Genomic DNA, 26,288 nt, shown 5'->3' on the forward strand with positions numbered 1-26,288 from the left:
TTGCCAAGCCCTGCAGTCACCCTGACTGTGCACCCTGAGGGGATTCAAGATGGAGAAAAGCAAGATGCTGGTGGCGGATTCATTATATTTGGCAAAACTAATACAATTATGTAAAGTTTAAAAATAAAATAAAATTAAAAAAAAATAAAGTGAAGAGTGAAAGTGTTAGTTAGTCATGTCTGACTCTTTGTGACTCTATGGACTGTAGCCTGCCAGGCTCCTCTGTCCATGGAATTCTCCCGGCAAGAATACTGGAGTAGGTTGCCATTCCTTTCTCCAGGGTATCTTCCTGACCCAGCGATCAAATCTGGGTCTCCTGCATTAGAGGTGGATTTTTTTTTAACATCTGAGCCCCCTGGGAAGCCCCCTAGACATTTAACGTGCGCATTACAGGAGTGATCTCCAGGAGCCCACACTCTTGCATCTTCCCATACATACAAGAGTGCTAAAGTCATCAAACTGAGATGTTATCTTTAATTAGCAGTCATCTTTTGATGTTCTGATTACCTGGTCTTTGTAGTAAAAACTCCTATATATCCTGGTTCCCCCCTTACCCCTTCAGAGCAGTCCCTCAGAGCTGTCTGAGATGCTGTGTCCCAGGCTTAAATGCTCAGCTTTGCTTGCCATGTAAAATGGAATTCTCAGCTTTTAGGTTGTGCACTATTTTTTGGTCCACAGAGTGAAGGCCGGGGTAGGGCTGGGGTGGAGGATGTGGGCTGTGACTCCAGCAGACTCACAGGAAGTTTCAGAGCTGGGATGGAGGACCCTGGAGAACTGTCTCAAATTCGGCAAGGGGTCCAGGCCTTTGTTGGATGTAGACGTGTCATTAGAACAGAGCTGTGGCTTTGGGTGAGGCAGCTCGCTTGGGCTGAGGGCAGGCTCCCAGGGGACTGAGGGCAGGGCTGGGTTCATCACCATCACTGACACTCAGCAGCTGGGGAGTGAGACTTCAGTCCTGGGAGGGCGGGGTCTGAGGATGGCCACTGGAGCATCTTCCATAGAAAGAACCTCCACCATGGTCCAAGTCTGCCTGGGCTTCCATGATAGAGGACCATGCAGTGGGTGGCTTAAACAACAGGTATTTATTGTCTCACAGTCTGGAGGCTGGAAGTCCAAGGTCAAAGTGCCAGCAGGGTCAGTGTCTCCAGGGACCTCTCTCCTTGGCATGTCGATGGTCATCTCCCCGCCATGTCCTCACATGGCTGTCCCTCTGGGTGTGTCTGTGTCCTGACCTCCTCTTCTCATAAGGACACCAGCCACACTGAGCCAAGGTCCCTCTATATGACTTCATTTTGACTTCATCATCTCATTAAATGCCCCACCTCCAAAATATGCGGTGGGAGTAGGAAGTGGGTGGGGCGCACAATTTAGCTTGCAACACCGGACAAGTGGGCTGGCTCTGCAGAACCACTAATTTGAAATTAGTTTTTTTTTGAAATTGTTTTTTTTTTTTTTATGCTAAGTTCAAATGTATTTTTTTTTTTGATAATACAAAAAAGTAATCCTTGAAAATCAGAATACATAACAGAAAGAGCACAATAACTTAAGTATTAAACATCTGTATGAAATAACTGTTGCAAAGTTTGACAAAAATGCACACTTAGAACATGCGGTTATTAAAAAAAAAAAAAAAAAAAACAGAAAAAAACACCACACGATTCTGTAGAACCAATGTTATGTCACCACCAGGAGAGCACCAAGCAAGGCACCATTGGAAAGACAACATACTTGGAAAGTCTCTATAAATAAAGTAAATGCTAATCTGGTCGAAAAATCGGTGTCTTTGGTAAAAATTCTATGAGGATGACATATTCCATCATGTTATTCGTTTCACATTTCCTTTTGCTCAGTCTCCAGTGCAAGCACAGCTTGTGGTATAACCTATTGTTTTCCCATTCTAATAACTTCTCAATCGATCTTCGTGTTCTTTTACTGAGGCAAATAACTGGCCACATACTGCAACCTAAAGTGCAGCAGCAACAAAGGCAGCCACAAAGTAGCCAACGTACATTAACAGGAAGATTCTTCTTAAGACAACTGTTAACTCTGTTGATGCTGGCTTTAAATTCTTCAGGAGCTACTTTTCCAGTTAATGAAGAGGGGAATTCTGATTCAAATTTGTTGCTCAGTCCAAATACGGTGACGTGACCAGAGCCGCGGACCACCACCGGGTCCGGCGAGTTCTTGAGCAGCTGCTCTTCCAGGGCCCGCTCCTCGTCCTCCTCCTCCTCATAGATCTCGTCGAAATCCGCCATCCTGAGACTCCGAGACCCTCGGACCGAAGGGGCCTGTCCAGAGACGGAGGCCGAGATACGGGCTGGCGAGACGGCGAAGGCTGAGAGGAGTCGCTACCGCGGGCTCCGAGGCCGCGGAGTTCGTTCTGTGTAGTCTCGGCTTCCGCTACAGAAGAGATGGGGTCCTGAAATTTCGAGGACAGTGTCTGGAGAGGGAATTGGGGGAGCTCACCTGTGGAGGAAGAAAAGACAGGGGAACTAATTAAGGGCTGAACAAAACACAATTCCGAATGTTGTCACTGTCGGCCTTAGAGAAAGGGCTCTTTGAACATAAATACCTACTGACCTTTCCAACAAAGAGTGAGCTGTGGGAGGTGGCACACCAGCTCTGGGAGCCTTCCAGGAGGCTTCACCCTGGGGGCTGACTCGCACATTTAATTGGGAGAAAAGGGACTGCAGGTCGTAAGATGACCTTTTCATCTGTCACTTTCAAGGTCACTTAGACCTTGCGAATACTAGTGGCTGCAGATGAGACTGAGGCAATTGAAACTCGAAGATGAGATGACAGAAGTCCATGGAACCGTGGCCGATGGACTCGATGCGTACCTGTCCCCGTTCCTCCAGAATCCCCCTTTTCTCCTTCTCAGGGAGCCTTTGTAAGGAACCAGTGACCTCACTGAGGGTCAGGCAGGGTGGAAGTTTGGATAAGTAAACTCACGTTATTTTAAGTGAGACAGAGAGACACAGGGTGGGTGGGAAAGAAGAGAGAGCACAGAGACAACAAGCCTGCAATGCCAGGATGGCAGCCATGCGACATTGGCTAAAACATTGGAAGACCATGACTGAATATTTCCATTAATCTATTTTTTCTTTAAAAAGGCAATAAAACACAGGTCATGGAGGTTTACAACAGATAGTCATGCCAGTAATTCATTTATTTATATTTGTTTATAGTAAGTCCTTGTTGGTTATCTATTTTATTTTTTTAATTAAACTTTTTATTTATATTGAAGCATAGCCAATTATGGGCTTCCCTGATGGTTCAGACAGTATCTGCCTGCAATGTGGGAGACCCAGGTTTGATCCCTGGTTGGAAAGATCCCCTGGAGAAGGAAATGGAAACCCACTCCAGTATTCTTGCCTGGGAAATCTCATGTACAGAGGAGCCTGGCAGGCTATGGTCCGTTGGGCAGCAAAAGAACTGGACATGACTTAGGGACTAAATAACAACCACAAAAACTCAAGGAGAGACTAAATTTTTACAGACAACACACACACGAATGAAGCATTACAATAAAGAAATGCTGCCAGGAGAGGTTTGTTGAATAAGGTTGCATTTCCACACTTGTAAATACAACCAGATTGAAGGCAGGAGGAGAAGGGGATTGCAGAGGATGAAATGGTTGGATAGCATCACCAACTCAATGGACATGAGTGAGCAAGCTCTGGGAGTTGGTGATGGACAGGGAAGCCTGGCGTGCTACAGTCCATGGGTCACAAAGAGTTGGACACAATTGAGTGACTGAACTGACTGAGATACAACCAGGATAACCTCCTGGCTCTGGACCATGTGCGTCTAGAGGTTGGAGACAGGTGGATTCTCTAGGACGGATTGTTAATAAAATTGAAGGCAGCAGGAATCAAGGTAGGGGATCAAAGACTGAAGCCCACTGGCCTCCCATTAAGGTGGAGATGCTCAGACTCTGGTTTGGGGACCTATAGTCACCAAGGGACCATAGTTGGCTTCTGGTTGGGGAGCAGTAAAGGCAAAAGGAAGAAGTCCATGGAACCGTGGACTTCACTGTTGCTGGGCTGGTGAATCACTCCATCAGAGTGACACATTTTCTGTCTGTCCTGAAACCTTCCATGGTTAGGGATTAGGACAGAGCTGTGACTGCACATGGTGGTCACCAAAAGCCACGAAGAGGCAGAGAAACAAAGGAGGAGAAATGAAAGAGGAGATGGATTTTCTTAAAGTCCCCATACCTCCTGCCATTGTATGCCAATGATGCATTGGGTATGTAGGTCTGGTGAAAAGCCTTAGGTCATCAATATATAGTCTCCCTATAAATAAACCCAAAGGAAGATTTGAAAGATTGCCTGGCCCAACTCTGCACCTTCGGGCAGGCCCATGCTTCCAAGAAAATGAAAATAATCTGTCCATATTATATATTTTTTCATAAATTGCAGAACCACATGTCTGTATTTTAATTCAGCAAGGCTGAAGAATTCCCCCAGATCTAATATATGAAGCTGTAGATCTAATTCTCCTGAAGTTCTTTCAAAATTTATTTCCCAGCACAATATATTTAGTGTATGTATTTTTTCTTAGGTTGGCAGATGTGAGGTTTTAATATTTCTATATTACTAGCGCAGGAAATGAGACGCTGAGGAATGTGGAGGCTTGGCCAAGGTCATAAGGCAAACGATTGCTCACGTCAAGGATTAAAGTTCTAAGCTTCTGTTTTCTGGCTCCATCTACCATGTAAGATGGTGTTTGGTTGACCTAAGGAGAGTCATTGGATAGGGATGTGTTGAAGCTATTTAAATAAGATTGTTATTAATATATGTAAGAGTCAGCAATGACTATACACCTCCAAACCGTGATAAGAGAAGTAGAGGCAGGTGGTAACAGTGAGCCTGAGGAGTTGGGAAGGAGTGAGTGGTGTGTGTGTGTGTGTATGTGTGTGTGTGTATGTATGTCCTCTCACTGCTTCAAGCAGTAATTCTCAAACTTGACTGCTCATCAGAACCACATTATTGATGTTCAGTCACTCAGTCATGTCTGACTGTGACCCCATGGACTGCAGCACACCACGCTTCCCTGTCCTTCACTATCTCCCTGAATTTGCTCAAACTCATGTCCATTGAGCTGGTGATGCCATCCAACCATTTCATCCTCTGTTGCCCCCTTCTCCTGCTGCCTTCAATCTTTCCTAGCATCAGGGTCTGTTGTGATGAGTCGGCTTTTCACATCAGGTGGCCAAAGTATTGGAGCTTTAGCTTCAGTATCAGTCCTTCCAATGAATATTTAGGGTTGATATCCTTTAGGATTGACTGGTTTGTTCTCCTTGCAGTCCGAGGGGCTCTCAAGAGTCTTCTCTAGCACCACAATTTGAAAGCATCAGTTCTTTAGTGCTCAGTGTTTTTTATTGTCCAAGACCATCCATTTGTTATCTATTACCCTTGTCCTTGGGGAGTCCAAGACAGGGGTCATGGAGCCTTTGCCATCCTTGGTCTTATGGCTGGTTGTACTGAGGTGCCACTGCCCCAAGAGCATAGATGCAGCTGGCTGGGAGTTGTGGTCCAAGAGCCCATCTAGGGATGTGATGGAGGAGCACTCAGTGCCAGGGTGCCCATGGAGCTGGCCAGTGAGCATGATGGAGACATGTGGGGTGCACCCTCAGATGTGTCCTGTGTCACTCGTGGGCACTGACTTCTCACGGATGGCTTAATTTTCCTCCTGTGGCCACATTCAGCATCTGCCTTGTGTCTTCTAAAACAGATACAACCTCACAACTCATTAACAAGAGATAGCTATTTTACTAAAGATGCCCTGGGGAAATGGTGGTGGTGGTTTAGTCGCCAAGTGGTGTCCCAGTCTTGTGACCCCATGGACTATAGCCTACCAGGCTCCTTTGTCCACTGGATTCTCCAGGCAAGAATCCTGGAGTGGGTTGCCATTTCCTTCTCCAGTCCTGGGAAATGAAGAGTTAAGCTGCGCTCCATGTCCACACAATGAAATTCCCCATAAGGTTCTTCTAGCCATTCCTGGAAAGTCTTCCCCAAGTGCTTGTTAGGTCATCCATGTACTTGGTTGAGTCACCATAACAACATACCACAGGGTGGGAGACTTAACCAATAGAAAGTTGTTTTCTCTCAGTTATGGAGCCTGGTAGTCTGAGATCAAGGTGTGGACAAGGCTGTCTCCTGAGGCCTCTCTTCTTGGCTTGTAAATGGCCGTCTTCTCCCTGTGTTCTCATGAAATGAGGATATCTTCTCCCTGTGTCCTCCTCTCTGAAATGGGACCTGGTCCAGATTTCCTCTTCTTCTAAGACACCAGTCCTGTTGGACTTGAGCCCACTCATATGATCTCAATTTGCCTTAGTTACCTCTTTCAAGACCCTATCTCCAAGTATAGTAACATTCAGAAGTACAAGGGGTTAGGACCTTAATGTATGAATTTTGTGTCTGTGCTCAGTCACTAAGTCGTGTCCGACTCTTTGACCCCATGGACTGTAACATACTAGGCTCCTCTGTCCGTGGGATTCTCCAGGCAAGAATACTGGAGTGGGCTGCCGTTTCTTCTGCCAGGGGATCTTCCTGACCCAGGGATCCAAATCACATTTCTTACATCTCCTGCATTGACAGGTGGATTCTTTACCACTGCACTACCTGGGGAGCCATGAATTTTGGGGGGATACAATTCAGCCTATAACATCATTCATCCTCTCTTTCATAACCTTCATAATCCCCTGGTTTGTCCCAAACAGTTGTAGGCTCTACTCCGTAAAGCCACAGCCCACAGTCTGGGCGCCACCAATCCTAGTCCCTCTTATTGGAAGCTCCAGCAACGACGTACTCACTGCTTCTCCAACCCCAAGTTCTTGCAGTCTGTATGTGTGTCTGCGCTACAGCCAGGGCAGGAGAACGCAGGCTGGTGCTCTGTGTCCCTTCTCTTGTCCCTTCTGCCTGAGCACAGTCTGCAAACCATGGACCCGCCAAGACTACCACTGGAGAGCTCCACCTCCCTCTCCAGGCATAGGGTACTCAGAATTCCCACCCACTGAGGCGACTCTGCAGAGGGTGTGGTTCTGCGCCTCAAGGGGAGGACGGAGCCCTGCCCTCCCTCCTCCGGTCTGCAGTGCATCAGTCGGAGACACTGCGGACCTGGTTCTTGACCTCGACCTTCCTCTTCCCAACTCCCCTTCCTAAGCCCCTGGGGAGTCCTAAAGGCATCCCGCCTGGGTTCTCCCGTGTGTGAAATTGGGGACAGAATTTTGAGGAGTATGCTGTCAGGATGGGCTGGCAAGAAGATGCTTTGAGAGCCTGCAAATCCTTCGTGTGGTTAGGATATGTATCAGTTCAGTTCAGTTTGGTTCAGTCGCTCAGTCGCGTCTGACTCTTTGCGACGCCATGAATCGCAGCACACCAGGCCTCCCTGTCCATCACAAACTCCGGGAGTTCACTCAGACTCACGTCCATCGAGTCAGTGATGCCATCCAGCCAGTTCATCCTCTGTCGTCCCCTTCTCCTCCTGCCCCAAATCCCTCCCAGCATCAGAGTCTTTTCCAATGAGTCAACTCTTCGCATGAGGTGGCCAAAGTACTGGAGTTTCAGCTTCAGCATCATTCCTTCCAAAGAAATCCCAGGGCTGATCTCCTTCAGAATGGACTGCTTGGATCTCCTTGCAGTCCAAGGGACTCTCAAGAGTCTTCTCCAACACCACAGTTCAAAAGCATCAATTCATCGGCACTCAGCCTTCTTCACAGTCCAACTCTCACATCCATACATGACCACAGGAAAAACCATAGCCTTGACTAGACGGACCTTTGTTGGCAAAGTAATGTCTCTGCTTTTGATTATGCTATCTAGGTTGGTCATAACTTTCCTTCCAAGGAGTGAGCGTCTTTTAATTTCATGGCTGCAATCACCATCTGCAGTGATTTTGGAGCCCCCAAAAATAAAGTCTGACACTGTTTCCACTGTTTCCCATCTATTTCCCATGTGTATGCTTAATTTATATATTAAACCTATTTATCTTGTTCTGTGAAATAGGAATTATTATAATGAATACACCAATTTTCCCACTGAAAGGGGACCTTCTATAGATACAGTTCCCACGTAAAGTGGCTATAAATGAAGAAGGTGGGTTCACAAGCCATGGAGACTCCTGATTCTGTCTTCTTTGTGGTCCTGCTCACTGGTGTTCACAAGACTCAGACAAGGGCTCAGACCCAGTGCTTCTGTGTCAGCCTCCTTGGGCAGCCTGTGCTTGATGGTTCTGAAGTTTCCATCCAGCGCTCACACTGCTCATTGTATTTATCTGTGCTGTTTTCATCTTGAAATGTGCATTCTGGCTCCATCAGTCAGTTCAGTCACTCAGTTGTGTCCAGCTCTTTGTGACCCCATGAACCGCAGCACTCCAGGCCTCCCTGTCCATCACCAACTCCTGGAGTTTACCCAAACCCATGTTCATTGAGTTGGTGATGCCATCCAACCATCTCATCCTCTGTCGTCCCCTTCTCCTCCTGCCCTCAATCTTTCCCAGCACCAGAGTCTTTTCAAATGAGTCAGCCCTCCTCATCAGGTGGCCAAAGTATTGGAGTTTCAGCTTCAACATCAGTCCTTCCAATGAACACCCAGGACTGATCTCCTCTAGGATGGACCGGTTGGATCTCCTTGCAGTCCAAGGGACTCTCAAGAGTCTTCTCCAACACCACAGTTCAAAAGCATCAATTCTTTGGCACTCAGCTCTCACATCCATACATGACCACTGGAAAAACCATAGCCTTGACTAGACAGACCTTTGTTGGCAAAGTAATGTCTCTGCTTTTAAATATGCTGTCTAGGTTGGTCATAACTTTTCTTCCAGGGAGTAAGCGTATTTTAATTTCATGGCTCCAGTCACCATCTACAGTGATTTTGGAGCCCCCCAAATAAAGTCAGCCACTGTTTCCACTGTTTCCCCATCTACTTGCCATGAAATGATGGGACCAGATGCCATGATCTTAGTTTTCTGAATGTTGAGCTTAATGGCACCCCACCCCAGTACTCTTGCCTGGAAAATCCTGTGGACGGAGGAGCCTGGTAGGCTCCAGTCCATGGGGTCGCTAAGAGTTGGACACAACTGAGCGACTTCACTTTCACTTTTCACTTTCATGCATCGGAGAAGGAAATGGCAACCCACTCCAGTATTCTTGCCTGGAGAATCCCAGGGATAGAGGAGCCTAGTGGGCTGCTGTCTATGGGATCGCACAGAATTGGACACGACTGAAGCAACTTAGCAGAAGCAAGCCAAATTTTTCACTCTCCTCTTTCACTTTTATCAAGAGGCTCTTCAGTTCTTCTTCACTATCTGCCAGAAGGGTGGTGTCATCTGCATATCTGAGGTTATTGATATTTCTCCTGGCAATCTTGATTCCAGCCTGTGCTTCTTCCAGCCCAGCGTTTCTCATGATGTACTCTGCATATAAGTTAAATAAGCAGGGTGACAATATACAGCCTTGATGTAGTCCTTTTCCTATTTGGAACCAGTCTGTTGTTCCATGTCCAGTTCTGTTACTTCCTGACCTGCATACAGGTTTCTCAAGAAGCAGGTCAGGTGATCTGGTATTCCCATCTCTTTCAGAATTTTCCACAGTTTATTATGATCCACACAGTCAAAGGCTTTGGCATAGGCAATAAAGCAGAAGTAGATGTTTTTCTGGAACTTTCTTGCTTTTTCAACAATCCAGTGGATGTTGGCAATTTGATTTCTGGCTCCAACACTCTGCAAAAGCCATGTACAAACCTCTTCTTAGATGGTGCCCAGAGGGGTTCTGTTCTCTCCTTTTACCTCACTTTATTCTTTGATATGAAGCTTATCAACCCTCCCCTTGGGAACTGGGAAGCTGCCAGCAAGGCTAGGACCAAATTGGGCACACAATTTAAGGAGGCACCAGCTTTTAGGTTTGAGCAGGTGAAGCTCTGGCATTTGCAGGAACCTGAGAGTGAGTGCCTCCTTAAATTTTGCACCTGCCCTGCAGTCACCATTTCTTACTTCCTTCTCCAAACTCAGAAAGTAGCTTCTGTGGATCCAGCAGGTGGGGATTCAAACAGTAGGTCACCCAACTATTCCCAGGTCCCCCTAGGGTATCTGCATTTCAGGGTGGCTGTGAGGCAGAGTTGGTGGGACCTCACCCCCAAGCAGTCACTGTGGGTCATCTCCAGGCAGTGTGTAAGGATGATCTGGAAAGAACTTGGAGAGGATTAAAGTTTACGTGATTGTTGGCATGGAGAGGAGAGGGTGCCTGCTGGGAACAGGAAGCCTGGAGAAAGAGGGCATAGAGGTGTCATGAAAGCCCTCTGGGGTGTCAGGTGAGAGAGGGAGGGGCTGTGGAGGAGGATGTTGGAGGGAGAGGCTGCTGGGGTGATGGCTGGATGGAAATGGAGGAGAGTCAGAGACAGGGCTCTGATTAACATAATTTCCACAAGCGAGTGTGGATAGAGTGTCTGTGCTCCAGGTGACAGGTGAAGCCCATGGCGCATCTGAGGATCATACTGTGGTACCCAGGTCCTCATTTATTTGTCTACACCAGCTGTTTGGTAGCCATCACTTGGATATGCTTGCATCTCTGGTGGGTCCTTTGCATGTGAGGTGTTACTCTTATTCTTTGAAGTATTTGCCATGAGAAGGCATTCTTGTTAGCATGCTGAGGCTCCTACTTGAATCTGGACCCAATTGAAGCCAGCAAGTTGCCGGCAGGTGTCCTGACTAGTGGTGGACCAAGGAGACAGGCAGCCACATGTATCTCAGGTCTGAGGATTGGCTGCATTCCCTTCTGTAACATCTGCCCTGTCAAAATCAAGGGCCCATGCAGATGCTGCTCAGGGTCTTAGCAGTCCAGTTCAGTTCAGTCGCTCAGTCGTGTCCGACTCTTTATGACCCCATGGCCTGCAGCACACCAGGCTTTCCTGTCCATCATCAACTCCTGGATTGCTGAAACTCATGTCCATTGAGTCGATGATGCCACCCAACCATCTCACCCTTTATCATCCCCTTCTCCTCCTGCCTTCAATTTTTCCCAGCATCAAGGTCTTTTCCAAGGAGTCAGTTCTTCACATCAGGTGGCCAAAGTATTGGAGTTTCAGCTTAGTAGTCCAGACCTGGGCAAAAGGATCTTCACTGCCAGGCTGGATGGGCAGATTCCAGGGTCAAAGCCAAGTCTTCTCCAGCACTGGTGAGGCTATCACAACCATAGGAATAGCTGGGGAGAGGGGGGATGCTGTCCTCTGAGGAGTCACAGTGTGACTCTCCAAGTCCATGACCCCAACTGCTCACTTCCTACCGCCGGAGATGAGAACCTGGGGCGCAGGCAGGCTGGCAGATTTGGGGTTGGAGAAAGAGGAGCAGAAAATATTCAACTCTCAAAGCTGAGATTGTGCTACGAAGGGCAGGCGCCTCCCAAGTAAACCAGGGGGTTGCTGGGTGACTAGCATCAGGATTTTCAGAACTGCTCTTCCTTCCAAAAACAAACCTTCTGCTCGCTGACATTGAAAGTGCATTTTCCAAGTATCTAAATCCCGTACCCCTTGGAATTATGGAGTGACAAATCTGTGATGATCTCTGTGCTTCCTACTTAGACTATCTTGTCATCTGTCCTTTCCTTCCCTCCCTGGTGGGGCTTGGAGCCCTGACCCAGCCTGCCTTTCTCCTTTGCTCCACTAGGTGGCCCTGGGAGCTCTCAGATATCTGCCAGGCGTTCAGACAGGTGAATGAATCTCATTGGCTCAGAGGAAGCATGATGCCACCGGGCAGCCCTTTTTAAGAGAAAAGCCAGAACGGGGAGCAGCGACCCCTGAGCAGTGCTCTCCGTGTGGTCGGTGGGGATACGGAGCTGCCCGTTGTTACAGCATCATGAGTGAGGTGAGTGGGGCTTCCACTCTGGGAGGGAAACCTGGGGGTGAGACGGGGCAAAGTTAGACTCAGAAGATGTGAAGGGCTTCCGAGTGGTGAGAGCATGTCAACCCTGGAGCTATTTACCTGGAAGACTGACTCTGTTCCTATCTGGGTTTGCATTGCAAGTGCAAAAATTGGTTAAGTTGCAACTTTTACAAATTAAAAATGAAAGGGATTCATTGTTTGCTTCTGATTGAACTGTGAGTTGGAAAGTGCTTTGGGATTTAGACCTCAGGAGAGAAGGCTGAGTGAGTGTTTTTAGTCTCTTGCAAAGATTTGTCCTCTTGCGGTGTGTGGGTCTTCACATATCTTCCTTGGTGGGTACCTTTTAGAATGTGAGCAGGCTGGCCATCTGGTGAAAGTCAGCCTTGGAAGAGAAGCAAGGGAAGGATTGCATTGCATGATCCTGTGGAAACCTTGCCTGTACAAACTACATCTGCAGTTAATCAGAGTAAAACCAGGAGAGAAATGCAAGTCCAGTGAACCACGAAAAATCTATGTGTATGGGTGTGTGGGTCTAAGATGGGAGAGACCCTGGGAGAAGAGGGGCTACAGTTTTCAACTGAAAGTCACTGCGCTGCATCTGTTTATGCAGAAGAGAGTTTGTTGGGGGGCAAACTGAATGCTCACTGTATTTTTAAAAAGATCGTATTCTCTATCTTTACAAAAAGGCAGATTTGGGGTTGTATAGCATCACCCTCTAATTTGCACTTGGTAACCAAGACAAATCCACTTTCATTTCCTTTTGGTTGGCACTTAAATCATTACTTTTTAGATCTTTTATTTTGTCTGTCTTCTTTTTTTAACAGACGGGTGAACCTTTTTTGGAAATCTACAGTAAAATTAACAACTTTAAAAATAAAATGCTTCTTTCCTGCTTTCATATGTCTAATGGGTGACTTTTGATATAAAGGATTGCCTGCAATGCAGGAGACCCAGGTTTGATCCCTGGGTTGGGAAGATCCCCCGGAGAAGGGAATGGCAACCCCCTCCAGTATTTCTTGCCTGGAAAATCCCATGGACAGAGGAGCCTGGTGGGCTACAATCTATTGGGTCACAAAGAGTTGGACATGACTGAATGACTTACATATATATACATATATATATGTATATATATACAGTAAAATTAACAACTTCAGCAATAAAATGCCTCTTTCCAGCTTTCATTTTCCTGATGGGTGACTTTTGATACAAGCATGACAGGAAGACAGAGTAGGCAAAGCGTTATGAGATTTAGGAATTGGGTTTGGGATGGAGCCAAGGGCAAGTATGGATGGAAGAGGGGAAGGCAGGGTTATTCCAGCAGCAACAAGGGTGACCGCCATGGCAGCTCCTATTTGCCCAGCATCCTTAGAACCAAGCGGGGTATCTAGTTGTCTTATTTGAACTTCCTTACAACCCCGTGAATTAGAATAGAATTACCATGTACGTGCTAAATTGCTTCAGTCTATCTGACTCTGTGTGACACTATGGACTTCAGCCTTCCAGGTTCTTCTGTCCATGAGATTCTCCAGGCAAGAATACTGAGGTGGGTTGCCGTGCTGTCCTCCAGGGGATCTTCCCAACCGAAGGTCTTATGTCTCCCGCATTGGCGGGGGCTGGGGGGGAATCCTTCACCACTGGCGCCATCTGGGAATAAGTGGGTGCTGTTATGATTCCCAACTGACAGATGAGGAAACTGAGGCACAGGTCAAGGTCAGTTGGCTCAAAGCCACCAGCTCGTGAAGGGTAGAATCAGGACTTGGGTGGGTCTTGATGTCCAAACGGCACATGGAATTTCCTGGTCCATGTGAACGATGGGTGCCAGAGAAGAAAGAGGTGGACAGAGCGGGTGAGGGTGGGGGGCGAGGCCAGGAAGCTGGGCCTCCTGGTCCTGAATGTTCACTTAAGGGGCTTTCTGCAGACTCAACGGAGATTCTAGAAGCTTCTCTGTTTGCACCAGCTCACCTTGCTTGTGAGTAGCAGGAACAACTGTGTGGAGTGGGGTTTTTATATACAATTTAATTGGTTCATGTAGAAGGGCTTGGAAACCTGTGCAGCCCAGGGCCCTCCCTGTGTTCAATCAGGTTGGCTAAAGGGGACTCTTCAGGAGTGGGGAATTTCCTGCTGGTTCTCCCCTCTGGCTGTCACCCCCATCTTTACCAGAGTCTCCTTGCTCAGCATCTGGAGCTTTCTAGAATGCCTCAGCTTGGCAGTGTTCACTTAACTGTGGGTCCTCAGGGAGACAGCAAGTATCCCAGAGCTCACCCATCATTAGGATCACAACCTCATTTCTGCTGAACCTGTAATTAGGGCAGTTCTGCAACCACAGCCCTGCCCCCCAGCATCTGTCAGATGCCTTGCTGGGCTCTTCCAAGAACTCTGCCTCTTTCCTTGAATGTTGATAAACTCCCACAGTGTCTCACACCTTGACTTCCCTTTGCTGTCACCCGCCTCAATCCAGCATTCCCCCTCACCCCCGCCACCTTTCTCCCTCCTACACGGGTTCCCTGCTCAGGTCCCATGCAGCCCCGTCCTCAGGGTGACCAGCTCCCTGGCTCATCTCCCAGTTTCTTGGGAGTGTTCTCCTTGGAGAGTGGGAATTGGTCCTTTGACTCAAACTTAAATCTACTTAAAATGTTTCATAAAGTTGAACAGAAACTCCTTTCTGGGTAGAGGACTGAATCTCCCCTCCTTCCTCCTCAAGCTTTTCTTTAGTTAAATGAATTCCATGTGGCTTCCGGTTTTAATAACTCTCAGGTGGGTGTGGATTTCAGATGATCATTTACTTACCCATGTAACTAATTACCCCAGAGAGCCAAAGCAGTGGATTTTCTCAGACTTTCCTACGACTTTGGGTTTTATTTGAGTCTGATGGGCACCTCATTCCTGCTCCAGATGTTCGGGTTTATCTCCTGCTCTAGAAATTCTGAGGTTCACAGCTGGGCTGGGAGGAGAGGCTCCCCAGTGGCTAAATGCTCCCCAGAGTGGGCTCTCTTGAGTTCTTGCAGCCTTTCATGAGCCTGCAGCTTGATTCAAATTGGGTGACTTTAGGACAACACAACATCTTCTTTTCCCCTTTTGACAACACTTTATGGGGGAAATGGCATGTGATTGAAAAGAGAAGCTCACGTGTAGCAAGGCAAGTAAAGTCCAAATTTAGGGCAACGTGACAGAGTGGAGGTGGTTGGCGGGGGTGTCTAATTTACATTTCGGTATTAAAGTGTGTCAGAGGTGCCTGGAGCAATCTACGAGATGAGCTGCAAGATCACTTAGCAGGGATTAAGATGCAAGCTTAGGTACATTTGCTGGATCAGAAATCCTAACCACCACGGCTGACGTTTACAAAATGCATTCTCATCTTTCCCCACCGGATTTCTCACATAGGGAGAAAAAAAAGGCTCCCTTTGTTTAGTGACCTAATAATACCATGTGAAATAAGTTCTGCCAATAATGACAGTCAGTCCCATTTTCTCATTCAGGTGTCTTTTTAAGTTCCTTTTCAAAAGAACTGATTTAGTAGAGCCAGGAGCAAGAATGTACCGCATAACGGCACATGTTTGGAGAGTGGCTTTGCAAAATGACATGTACTTTTTGTGAGGCGGTGAGGTGTTCCCCATTGCATAATACATCCTTGACAGCTGTGAATTAGACTTGAAACCCCTTTGGGAAAGTGTTCTCCTGACCCTTCCTTGTTGCTGTTCCTGGTCTCTTTTCTAGCATCGATTTCGGTGGAATGTTGCAATTTGGTGCCAGGTTTCTGGGCCTTTCTCCCATCCAGACTTGGCGATGACAATAAGACTGTACGTGTCCAGGGCTGGTTTGAACACAAGGAGGAATTAAAGGGCAAATCTTTAGACCTTCATGTGTATCCCAGGTGGCACTGGTGGTAAGGAACCTTCCTGTCAATGCAGGAGATGTAAAAGAAGCAGGTTCGAGCCCTGAGTTGGGAAGATCCCCTGGAGAAGGAAATGGTAAACCGCTCCAGTATTCTTGCCTGGAAAATTCCATGGAAAGAGGGGCCTGGAAGGCTACAGTCCTTGGGGTCACAAAGAGTTGGACATAACTGAGCAGAGACCTACACAGTGTATCCTTAGCGCTGAATCAGAAGCTACTTGCCTGATACACTAAATCTCTGAAGCAAGAAGCAAACAGTGAACCACATTGTTTTGGAAAGAGACTGCCAGGGGGAAGCTCTGCCACTTATATCAGGGGTAGAGGGGATGGACAAGACATGACTTCATTTTTCAAAGGTAGCCATTGGTTTAAAATTTGCATTTGACACTGGTTTAGGGTTTACTTAACCAGCATTCAGGGTAATCCTTTGGAGAGAGAAATATTAAGATAAAACAGGTCTAAAGTGAAAATTAGTATAGTTCTGTGTTTCCTATGATGTAACAGTAAGCTGAAACAGATGCCAATGTGTGAGTAATAGGTTTGCAAGGAACTGTATAATTTAGACCAGTTAAGCACAGATACTGAGGATACCTGCATAAAATATGGATTTTGCAACTGGCCTCAAAGGCTTAGCAGGAAAAGGTCAAATGAAAATTCAACTTCTTAGGCAATTTTAACCTCACTTGCAGATGGCCCTGCAGCTGAGATACAGGAAGACCCAGCAAGATGCTTATGGTTTTGCTGGATCATAGAATGATAGATGTTCTAAATGGGGACATTAGGTCTAGAAAGACTCCAATTACAACTTGGGTCTGAGGTTCAACATTTCCTAAGTAGGAAGAGGCCAGTGAAGCAAGAATGTGTGTTTGTTCAGCTGATGATGGTAATGGATTGCTCTAAGATTGATTTCCCCAATCCTGCATTTCATTAACAGAAGCTGTGGGATTAAGAAGTCTCATTGTTTTTCTCTCTTGAATTCTAAGAATGACAGAATGCAAGATGTATGATATTTTTTAGAAAGAAAAATTGAATAAATGACTCACAATTAGAGGTTTAGTGGAATAATGTGATCAAGATGAAGAGGAAACATGGGCTTTTGTAATGGAAAGTACCTTGAATGTATGATGAACACGTTCTCTGCATTATTTTTAAAAATTCTAATTTCTGCTCTCAGAGCTCTGTCAGAAGAGTTTTCAGAGGTGGAAGGCATTCGCACTTTGTTTGGGGTCTTTCTGTTCTTGGTTCACTGGCCACACTGGACTATTTGAACATCTGAATAACATCATGAACCCAAGCTTGGGGCTTTCCATTACTTTAGAATGACTTTCTAGAAAAGGCTTCAGAGTAGGGAATAGAAAGATTGTAGGGGATGCATATGCACAGGTTTATATTGTATTTGATTGATATTTTTATAAAACAGTGCCTTAAAGATCATGTTGTTAAAGTGTTATCTTAATCTGTCTGGGCTGCTGCAATAAAATACCACAGACTGAGTGGCTTATAAAAAATAGAAATTTATTGCTCACAGTGCTGGAAGCTGGTAGTCTGAGATCAGGGTGTGGGCATCCTCAGGTGATGGGTCTCTTCTGGGTTGCAGATTTCCCACTGTATCCTCACCTATTGGAAGGGGCAAGAGAGTCTTCTGGGGTCTTTTTGATATAGGCACTAATTCCATTTATAGGCTTCCCAGGTGGCTCAGCAGTAAAAGAATCCACTTGCAATGCAGGCAAGAATACTGGAGTGGGTTGCCATGGTCCTTAGAGCATCCCTATTATACTGGGCTGTTTAAATATGGCTATTAAATCCCTGGGCTTCCCATGTGGCACTAGAGGTAAAGAATCTGCCTGCCAATGCAGGAGACACAGGAGATGTGGGTTCTATCCCTAGGTTGGGATGATCCTCTGGAGAAGGAAATGGCAACCCATTCCAGTATTCTTGTCTGGAAAATCCCATGGACAGAGGAACCTGGCAGGCTATAGTCCATGGGGTTGCAAAGAATCAGACACGGCTTAGCAACTAAACAACAAACAATGACAAAATCTCATTCATGAGGGCTCCAACCTCACAACCTAATCACCTCCTAATGCCATCACCTTTGGGTGTTATGATTTCAACATTCGAATTTTGGCAGAACACAAACATCCAGACCATAACTAGTATGGGCTGCATTTTATGTATTAGAATTATCCTACCTGGACTGTGAACTTTCTGATGTCATCCACAGACCCAGCTCCTGGGTGTGGCACTTGGGGATGTTCAGTTACTGGATGAATCAGATCAAATGGCTTTTGGGGGTCTGGATTTGTCAGTTATTATAACCAACAGACCAGCACCTTCTTTTCTAACTGTTGAGATTTGTGGTCTGGGTAGATTTGGAGAGAAAAATTTCTCTCTTTTGTTCTTTACCTCCAGGTTTGAAACCTGTGTTTGCCATTTAAATCCTTTTAAATTGGAAATGGGTGCATTGTTACACATGTCAAATAAACACTTTCATGGCTGGCAAAGAAAATGAGAAAAAAATCAGAAGAATCTCAATAGAAAGAACTCTTGACATTTGGGAAAATGTCAAGGAAAATAGGGAGCTGAGGGAAGAATGGAGAATTCTAATATCCTTCAGTTTGGGGCTTTTCTCCTTTGAGACTATTTTGCTTCAAATAAGTTCTGTGAAATTCAGACAAAACCAATGATAGCCCAAGGTGGCAGAGCTCACTTCTACCTTGAAAAAGACCCATTGTTTTTGAAATATAAAGTCAATTAGACAGTTAGGGGTTAAGGGTGAATAAGAAATAGTCCAAAATGATCTTTAGTAAGTTAGCTCCATATGCCCAATCATAGTCAAACCATAAATTCTGGAATATTGTTGAAGGCACAATATAGAATACAGAAAGCAAGCTGTGTATTTAAATATTATAATTAATACTTAAAATGAAGCCCCAATGTTAATACTAAATAAAACAAATAGTTCAATTATAGTTGCATATTCATACCATAATAGTTAAGGGAATGCCAATGTTAATATTCATTAAAACAAACATTTTAAACTATAGTTGTGTGTTTAAATTTTCAGGTTACTTTATATTTGAAATAGGAATATAGGACAATTCATATGCAAAAGACATCAACTCATATTTGTTCTCCTGGAAGCTGAATGTTGAATTATGAATCCGGGATACTGTGCAGTCCGTGGAGTTTGTGTCCATTTTCCTATATTCCCTACTCATAAGCTACTTACCAGTCTTCCAGTCTTCGGAATGAAGTGAGGTATAAATAATCAATGGCAAAATGCTGTTCATTTGATTTAATATAGGTGCCTTTTGGATACGGATACATGACTGTATCAGGTGGCGCTGTGGTAAAGAATCCACCTTCCAGTGCAGGAGACACAAAAGACATGGGTTCAATCCTGGGTTGGGAAGATCCCTCCACTCCAGTATTCTAGTCTGGAAAATTCCATGGACAGAAGAGACTTGTGGGCTGCAGTCCATGGGGTCACAAGGAGTTGGACACGAATGAGCACGCACACGAGAATGTTGTGTGGCTCATGGTTCTGTGACATAAGCCAAACAAGCTTGCCACACCCATCAAAGGTCCAGGCCTATAAACCAGCATCTCTTTCAGGGCTCTTTTACGTGAACAATGAGTTACCCATTACAGGCATCAATCTGCTTGAACGTCATTTGTGCCTTGCAAATAGCCCTAAATTTATGCTTCAGAATCTCACTGAAATACTTCTCATTCATTTCTGAAAGGGAAACTCATGGCCATATTTATAACATTGTCCGTGGAAAAATCAATCACCCACTAAATGCCATTATTTTATATTTTGCTCTCAAGCTGCCAGTTTATAAATAAAAGGAAGACAAATTAGAATCATAAAACAGGAAGGTAATCATCCACAGATTGAAAATGGCCTTGTAGGACATCTAAGCCAAGAAGTATGAAATGATGGAACTTTCGAATGGGGCCATTTTCATACCATAATGGAGCTATAATGGAGAACAGGGGGTCCTTTGTTCTGAGTGGTTTTCCCTTTCCAGTTTGAGGACAATGGTGGGTTTTCCAAGACTGAAATATGTCAAGTCATCCATAGAGCAATCTTTCACCCAATGGCCTGGAATGTCTTCTGCATGTTAGTTTTTAAAATACTTGTTTATGATGATTTGACAGGTAAGTTTGTATCTGGGTTGACCAGAGATTATGCTTTTCCAGCTATTACAGTCCAAAGCTGCTGTGGAATGACTCAGCAAAAGAAATGGTCATCTGCTTCCATAATGCTACACCTGTGCCATGGCCAAAGTTCTAATGAAGTGACTAGTTACTTTGTTGTTGTTTTTGGTTACCTATTTTAAATATAGAAGTGTGTACATGTCAATCACAAACTCCCAATTTATTCTTCCTCCAACCCCATCCTCTTGGTAACCATTCAGTTCAGTTCAGTTGCTCAGTCGTGTCCGACTCTTTGCAACTCCTGGAGCTTGCTCAAATTCATGTCCATCAAGGCAGTGATGCCATCCAAGCATCTCATCTTCTGTCATCCCCTTCTCCTGCCTTCAATCTTTCTTAGCATCAGAGTCTTTTCCAATGAGTCAGTTCTTTGCATCAGGTGGCCAAACTATTGGAGCTTCAGCTTCAACATCAGTCCTTCCAATGAATATTCAGGACTGATTTACTTTAGGATTGACTGTTTTGATCTCCTTGCAGTCCAAGAGACTCTCGAGAGTCTTCTCAGTAACCATAAGGTCATATTATATTTTAATTTTATGCAATGACTGAGAAAAGGACACCAGAGATTGACAATAGACCATGCATTAACATTGATCTTAACCAAACAGGAAGTAAAGATAAAGAAATAAGCTCTTTCTTACTCTCAAGATCTTTTTTGAAAATTTTTTAGCCAATCACTTTTCTGTATACCATGTGGCTAAGTTCCAATGTTTAAAAACTAATTTATAAATAACACTTAATTTAAGATTCTTAGGTATCAGTTCAGTTCAGTCGTTCAGTCATGTCCGACTCTGTGACCCTATGGGCTGCAGCATACCAGGCCTCCCTGTCCATCACCAACTCCCAGAGTTTACTCAAACTCATATCCATTGAGTCAGTGATGCCATCCAACCATCTCATCCTCTGTCTTCCCCTTCTCCTCCTGCTTTCAATCTTTCCCAGCATCAGGGTCTTTTCAAATGAGTCAGCTCTTCGCTTCAGGTGGCCAAAGTATTGGAGTTTCATCTTCAGCATCAGTCTCTCCAATCAACACCCAGGACTGATCTCCTTTAGGATGGACTGGTTGTATCTCCTTGTAGTACAAGGGTTTCTCAAGAGTCTTTTCCAACACCACAGTTCAAAAGTATCAATTCTTCTGTGCTCAGCTTTCTTTATAGTCCAACTCTCACATCCATACATGACTACTGGAAAAACCATAGCTTTAACTAGACAGACCTTTGTTGGCAAAGTAATGTCTCTGCTTTTTAATATGCTGTCCAGGTTAGTCATAGCTTTTCTTCCAAGGAGCAGGTGTCTTTTAATTTCATGGCTGCAGTCACCATCTGCAGTGATTTGGGAGCCCCCAAAATTAAAATATCTCACTGTTTCCACTGTTTATCCATCTATTTGCCATGAAGTGATAGGACTGGATGCCATGATCTTAGTTTTCTGAATGTTGAGCTTTAAGCCAAGTTTTTCACTCTCCTCTTTCACTTTTATCAAGAGGCTCTTCAGTTCTTCTTCACTTTCTGCCAGAAGGGTGGTGTCATCTGCATATCTGAGGTTATTGATATTTCTCCTGGCAATCTTGATTCCAGCCTGTGCTTCTTCCAGCCCAGTGTTTCTCATGACGTACTCTGCATATAAGTTAAATAAGCAGGGTGACAATATACAGCCTTGACGTACTCCTTTTCCTATTTGGAACCAGTCTGTTGTTCCATGACCAGTTCTAACTGTTGCTTCCTGACCTATCATTTCCTTATTAAGTAGTATTCACTGTTTCCTTGACACTCCCTCATGGTCTAGTGGTTCGGATTCAGCTCTCCCACTGCCGTGGCCAGGGTTTGATTCCTGGTCAAGAAAAACTTTCTTCCTAGGCTTCCCAGGTGGCACTAGTGGTAAAGAACCCACTGCTAGTGCAGGAGACATAAGAGACATAGGTTCAGTCCCTGGGTTGGGAAGATCTGGAGAAGGAAGTGGGCAACCCACTCCAGTATTCTTGCCTGGAGAATCCCATGGACAGAGGAGCCTGGTGGGCTACAGTCTATAGGATTGCAAAGAGTTGGATATGACTGAAGAGACTTAGCATGCATTGTTTAATTATGAATTGTTAGGAAATTATCACTTTATTTTCTTGAGCATGGCAAGATGGCTAATTGTACATAGGCTTTTCTTTTTCACATTTCCCCACACATATCTGAAGAGCAAAAAAATCTGTGAGGCCATAAATTGGTCCAGTTGTGAGCCTGAGAACATTCAAAATGGTGGTCTCCTCTTTTGGGAGAGGTGAGACATCAAGTAGACAGGTGTTGACACAAACCTGCCTACATCCGAGATGGAGGAGCATGTTGAGCCCTGTTTGAGAATCCTCTTATTTCATATGTCTCAAAGAGCTGCAGATGGAAATGCCGCAAGCAAAACTTCAAACCATTATGCTATAGAAACCCCTTCCTGAAACAATTCAAGGTGGTTTTGAAATGATTCTGTTCTCTTCCTAGTGAAACTATTGCTATCCTGCCCTTTCTTTTCTTTGACTTTTCCACTAGCTGTTGGTATTCTAATAATAACCATCCACAAGTGTTTAAAGTAACATTCAAAGCTTATCAGCTTCCAGGAAACCGTCTCTGCAGTCCTCCTGTGGATTCATGACAGACCAATGGAATGGTGTCCATGGTGACCATGGATATCCATCCTCAAGGAGAGTAGTCTTCAAAGATTTTGACAGTGTATCCTCTCAGGAAAAAAGTTGGAGCATGCATTCGCAATAATTTTTTATTTACTTACTTTATAATAATTTACCCAGTATTCTTGCCTGAGAAATTCCATGGACAGAGGAGCCTGGTGGGCTACAGTCCTTGGGGTCACGAGAGTCAGACATGACTGAGTGACTTTCACTTCACTTAGTGCAGGCTTATGTGCTCATATAGTAAGTGCAGCCATAAAATATACAAAAATAAACCTTAAAATGGACAAGAATATGATGAGATAAACTAGATATTTTGTTAATTGTGATGATGGCTTTATTAACCCTGATCAAGATTTCCAAGCACCATATATACTTGTGAGAGGTAATTGCTGGTGGAAGGTATAAAAATCTTTAACTCAAATAGTGTTGTTAACTGTACTTCTTTTGAGCTGAATTTGTTGATTGTGTTTTTAAGCTCATGTTGGTGCTTGTGAAGCCATTCTGATAGGAGAATGGTTAGGTAGCAATTTCACTGTTTCCTTTTGCTGGCAGTAATATTATCTTCAATCTGTGAAGATTTTATGTAGGAATTTTTTTATTCCTGTAGAGAATACATACCATAAAATTTACCATCTTACTCATTTTCAAGTGTATAATTCTGCAGTGTTGTCTATTTACATTATTGAAGCAGATCTCCTACTTTCTTATCTTGTAAAATTGAAATTCTACCCTTTAAACATCTCCCCCTTCGCCTCCCTCTCTCCCCTGTTAACCAGCTTTCTGCTTTCTGTCTCAATGAATTTGACTAAGCACCACGTAGAAGTGTAATTATACAATGTTTGTCTTTTTGTGACAGGCTTGTTTCACCTATCATCATGTCCTCAAGTTCCTCTATGTTGTATTGTGACTATGCAGGAATTTTTAAAGACACTTACCCACTATGGGGAAATTAGGTTGGTTAAGGGTAAACTGTATAAATATAAATCCTCTTACCAGAGCACCAGGAACTGCAGTGAAGCACATAGTGCTATTCGGAGAGCAATTCAAGAGTAAGGATGTCGTAGAAAGCAAACTCATGCTTACCAAAGGGGAAAGTGGGGTGAGAGTGATAAATTAGGAGCTTAGGCTCAACAGACACACACTACTATATATAAAAGAGATAAACAACAAGGTCCTATTGTGTAGCACAGGGAACTACATTCAATATCTCATAATAATGGAAAGATTCTGAAACAATATATCACACCCCCACACACACACACCCACCCACCCACACACACGCACACACACACATATAATATATATAATAGTGGTAAAGAACCTGCCCCACTTCAGTACTGTTGCCACTCCAGAACTCTTGCTCAGAGGATCTCATGAACAGAGGAGGCTGGCAGGCTACTGTCCACAGGGTTGCAAAGAGTCAAACATGACTGAAGCAACTTATGTCTGAATCACTTTGCTGTACACATGAAACTAACATAATATTGTAAATCAACTATGCTTCAGTTTGGGCTTCCCTTGTGGCTCAGCTGGTAAAGAATATCCCTGCAATGAGGGAGACCTGAGTTCGATCCCTGGGTTGGGAAGATCCCCTGGAGAAGGGAAAGGCTACCCACTTCAGTATTCTGGCCTGGAGAATTCCATGGACTGTATAGTCCATGGAGTCGCAGAGAGTCAGACACAACTGAGCAACTTTCACTTTCACACTTCAATTTATGTACTCCAATGTTCATTGCAACACAATTTACAATAGCCAGGATATAGAAACAACCTAGATGTCCACTGACAGATGAATGGATAAAGAAGATGTGGTGTGTGTGTGTGTGTGTGTGTGTATATATAATGAAATATTACTCAGCCAATAAAAGGAACAAATTTGAGTCAGTTGAAGCGAGATGGATGAATGGGTGAAACCAATGCAACATTACAAAGCAATTATCCTCCAACTAAAATGTAAAAAAACTATACTTCAATTAAAAAAATAGGATGGGGTAGAGTGAGGTAGTTCTGAACAATCCTCAGTTGTGGGATTCTCACTCTTTCCCACACACAAATGATGATGTCGGTATCAATCCAGATATTAGTTATTGATAATATCTGATTTCCTTCTTATTAATCTTAGATTGTAAAGTGATATAACTAGACATTCTGGAATTCTCTTCACCATACATGGTTGTAAGTGTTGAGCACCTTACAACCCCAGAGGGGCCATCCACACCACAGTTAGTGTCAATGGCATTCCCTGAATCTGCACAGTGCACAGCCTGTGTGGCTGAACATGGTGGTTCTGCCTTTCCAGGGGTGTGACCAGCTTGCTTAAAGACTCTTGACCTAGAGAAAGATGATCATTTCTTTTTTTTTTTAATTTTATTTTATTTTTAAACTTTACATAATTGTATTAGTTTTGCCAAATATCAAAATGAATCTGCCACAGGTATACATGTGTTCCCCATCCTGAACCCTCCTCCCTCCTCCCTCCCCATACCATCCCTCTGGGTCGTCCCAGTGCACTAGCCCCAAGCATCCAGTATTGTGCATTGAACCTGGACTGGCAACTCGTTTCTTACATGATATTTTACATGTTTCAATGTCATTCTCCCAAATCTTCCCACCCTCTCCCTCTCCCACAGAGTCCATAAGACTGTTCTATACATCAGTGTCTCTTTTGCTGTCTCGTAAACCGGGTTATTGTTACCATCTTTCTAAATTCCATATATATGCGTTAGTATACTGTATTTATGTTTTTCCTTCTGGCTTACTTCACTCTGTATAATAGGCTCCAGTTTCATCCACCTCATTAGAACTGATTCAAATGTATTCTTTTTAATGGCTGAGTAATACTCCATTGTGTATATGTACCACAGCTTTCTTATCCATTCATCTGCTGATGGGCATCTAGGTTGCTTCCATGTCCTGGCTATTATAAACAGTGCTGTGATGAACATTGGGATACATGTGTGTCTTTCCCTTCTGGTTTCCTCAGTGTGTATGCCCAGCAGTGGGATTGCTGGATCATAAGGCAGTTCTATTTCCAGTTTTTGAAGGAATCTCCACACTGTTCATAGTGGCTGTACTAGTTTGCATTCCCAACAACAGTGTAAGAGGGTTCCCTTCTCTCCACACCCTCTCCAGCATTTATTATTTGTAGACTTTTGGATCGCAGCCATTCTGACTGGTGTGAAATGGTACCTCATAGTGGTTTTGATTTGTATTTCTCTGATAATGAGTGATGTTGAGCATCTTTTCATGTGTTTGTCAGCCATCTGTATGTCTTCTTTGGAGAAATGTCTATTTAGTTCTTTGGCCCATTTTTTGATTGGGTCGTTTATTTTTCTGGAGTTGAGCTGTAGGAGTTGCTTGTATATTTTTGAGATTAGTTGTTTGTCAGTTGCTTCATTTGCTATTATTTTCTCCCATTCTGAAGGCTGTCTTTTCACCTTGCTAATAGTTTCCTTTGATGTGCAGAAGCTTTTAAGGTTACTTAGGTCCCATTTGTTTATTTTTGCTTTTATTTCCAATATTCTGGGAGGTGGGTCATAGAGGATCCTGCTGTGATGTATGTCAGAGAGTGTTTTGCCTATGTTCTCCTCTAGGAGTTTTATAGTTTCTGGTCTTACGTTTAGAACTT

The 26,288-nt window shown here is 44.4% G+C and overlaps 1 protein-coding gene and 1 pseudogene across 2 annotated transcripts in view; one reads left to right on the plus strand and one right to left on the minus strand.

The window, feature by feature from the left end:
* Positions 1-1,620: 1,620 nt before the first annotated feature.
* Positions 1,621-2,416, minus strand: LOC113895405 (annotated as a pseudogene). The gene has a single exon (XR_003511830.1). The product of XR_003511830.1 is annotated as a cysteine-rich hydrophobic domain-containing protein 2 pseudogene (transcript).
* Positions 2,417-11,758: 9,342 nt separating this feature from the next.
* Positions 11,759-26,288, plus strand: part of PCP4 (Purkinje cell protein 4) — a 68,491-nt gene continuing 53,961 nt past the window's right edge. Inside the window, exon 1 of the mRNA XM_027546590.1 lies at positions 11,759-11,862. Within this exon, the coding sequence (XP_027402391.1) occupies positions 11,854-11,862 (9 nt within the window). The 5' untranslated portion in view covers positions 11,759-11,853. The remainder of the gene's footprint in view (positions 11,863-26,288) is intronic.

Source organism: Bos indicus x Bos taurus, chromosome 1, assembly GCF_003369695.1.
Source record: "Bos indicus x Bos taurus breed Angus x Brahman F1 hybrid chromosome 1, Bos_hybrid_MaternalHap_v2.0, whole genome shotgun sequence".
Classification (NCBI taxonomy): Eukaryota; Metazoa; Chordata; class Mammalia; order Artiodactyla; family Bovidae; genus Bos; species Bos indicus x Bos taurus.